General features: G+C 33.7%; 1 protein-coding gene across 1 annotated transcript in view; it reads right to left on the bottom strand.

Moving 5' to 3' along the window:
• Positions 1-288: 288 nt before the first annotated feature.
• Positions 289-1745, bottom strand: part of LOC135225784 (uncharacterized) — a 94320-nt gene continuing 92863 nt past the window's right edge. The window contains 1 exon segment of the mRNA XM_064265258.1: positions 289-942. Within this exon segment, the coding sequence (XP_064121328.1) occupies positions 846-942 (97 nt within the window). The 3' untranslated portion in view covers positions 289-845.

Raw genomic sequence — 1745 nt, 5'->3', positions numbered from 1 at the left:
TCTTTAATTTAAAGCTTTTTTATATCCCGGTGACATAACTTCTTTTCAGAAGCGTTTAGGATCTGGCAAATCAATTATATCCTATATGCTCCCAGATTTGAGTCATTCTATGTATAATATATATATATATATATATATATATATATATATATATATATATATATATACGATATATATATATATATATATATATATATATATATATATGTATATATATATATATATATATATATATATATATATATATATATATATATATATATATATATATATATATATATACCATCCTGGACTTCACGCTAAGGATAATGGAGCATTTACAACACGAGAAAAGATACAGACAGGGATCACAACATAATCTTACACATATTTGTTCTTTATACATAAACATGAATGTAATTTGGATTTCACATTTAACTAAATGGAAATTATTATGTAACTCAAGTCTTTTCAGGGAACGTATAGCCTAAATGCAGCCGCTCAATTATAAATAAACATATATCAACAATGATATCACTTTTACTACACCAAGTCATCTATGAACACAACCACGACTATGGCGTCAGCATTTCGTCCAAGAATGCTGACTATAATCCTGTGGCGCTTCAGAAGAAGCACTTGTGATTGATTACCCTTTATCGGCAGCTGGAAGTTTCCTTTCCAATCTTCAGCGATTCCCGACACTTTCACTCACCAAAAGGCAGAAGCCACACAGCAGTCATCACCTTGGCAGTGCACAGTGAGCCACGTCGTACGCTAAGGACAACTACAAACCACTAGTGAGGCGACAGAAGTAGCGAATGATTGCTGGAGCTGCATCCGGACGAGGGAGCGGGGGCCTCCGATCACTTCCCGCTGCAGACGATGGGCAAGGTCTCCTCGTACAGAGCCACTGCTCGGTGGATGAACTCGTACTGCTCACCCGTCTGCACCATACCGCCCCTGCAAGAGGCGTCATCTCATTTCAACAATGCAGATTTCAGTTGTGAGGTGTCATTTCTCATTATGAAGAAAATAATCTCATTATTTCTGCTCTCCTTCCAAGAGTTACCACATTGCATATAAAGTACGTTACATTTGCAGGTAATTTTTGTATATTAAGAAATATGTACTCGTCGTCTAAACTTATTATGTTAATTAGCCCAAACTTGTTTTTTTTCATGCAATATTCCGTCATCCTCCAACAAAACTCATACAGAGGCAATAGCAAGATTAAAAAAAAATAAACAGAGCATAAAACTAAGTTTATTAGAAACAAGGCATGATGCAACCTCCAGCTTACTTGGGACGAGTGCAAGATTTCCTTTCAATCATAAATTGTAAATATTATATTCCTAACTTAACGTGAAGTGACCTTCGTAATTAATACTCTGGCTTATACTACTTATACCAACAACAAGGACCAAATAAAAAGGACACAAATTAAACACGTTTATATATTCTCTCTTATAAGTGAAAACACAAAATAATCAAACAAAATTAAAACATGCCAAAAATCTACGGTCAATAGAGCCCTGTTTCACCAATGAAAATTAAAATAAATACGCTATATTTTCTATGAAATAATCGTTTGGTACTGTTTAACAAGCACATTATTTATCTTTTACATTTTCATTCTAATAAATAACTCATAAATATCCTATCCTAAAATTCCTGTATCTTCAACTCAATGCAAAACACTTTTTCATGAATTTTTGGATGTTGGAGACTGAGTCTGAATCCACCTCTCACTTACCAATTAGTTT

The sequence above is a fragment of the Macrobrachium nipponense genome, chromosome 13 (assembly GCF_015104395.2).
Source record: "Macrobrachium nipponense isolate FS-2020 chromosome 13, ASM1510439v2, whole genome shotgun sequence".
In the NCBI taxonomy this organism is placed as follows: Eukaryota; Metazoa; Arthropoda; class Malacostraca; order Decapoda; family Palaemonidae; genus Macrobrachium; species Macrobrachium nipponense.
Note: the sequence above shows the minus strand (reverse complement) of the source record. Positions and strands in the feature narration are given on the sequence as shown.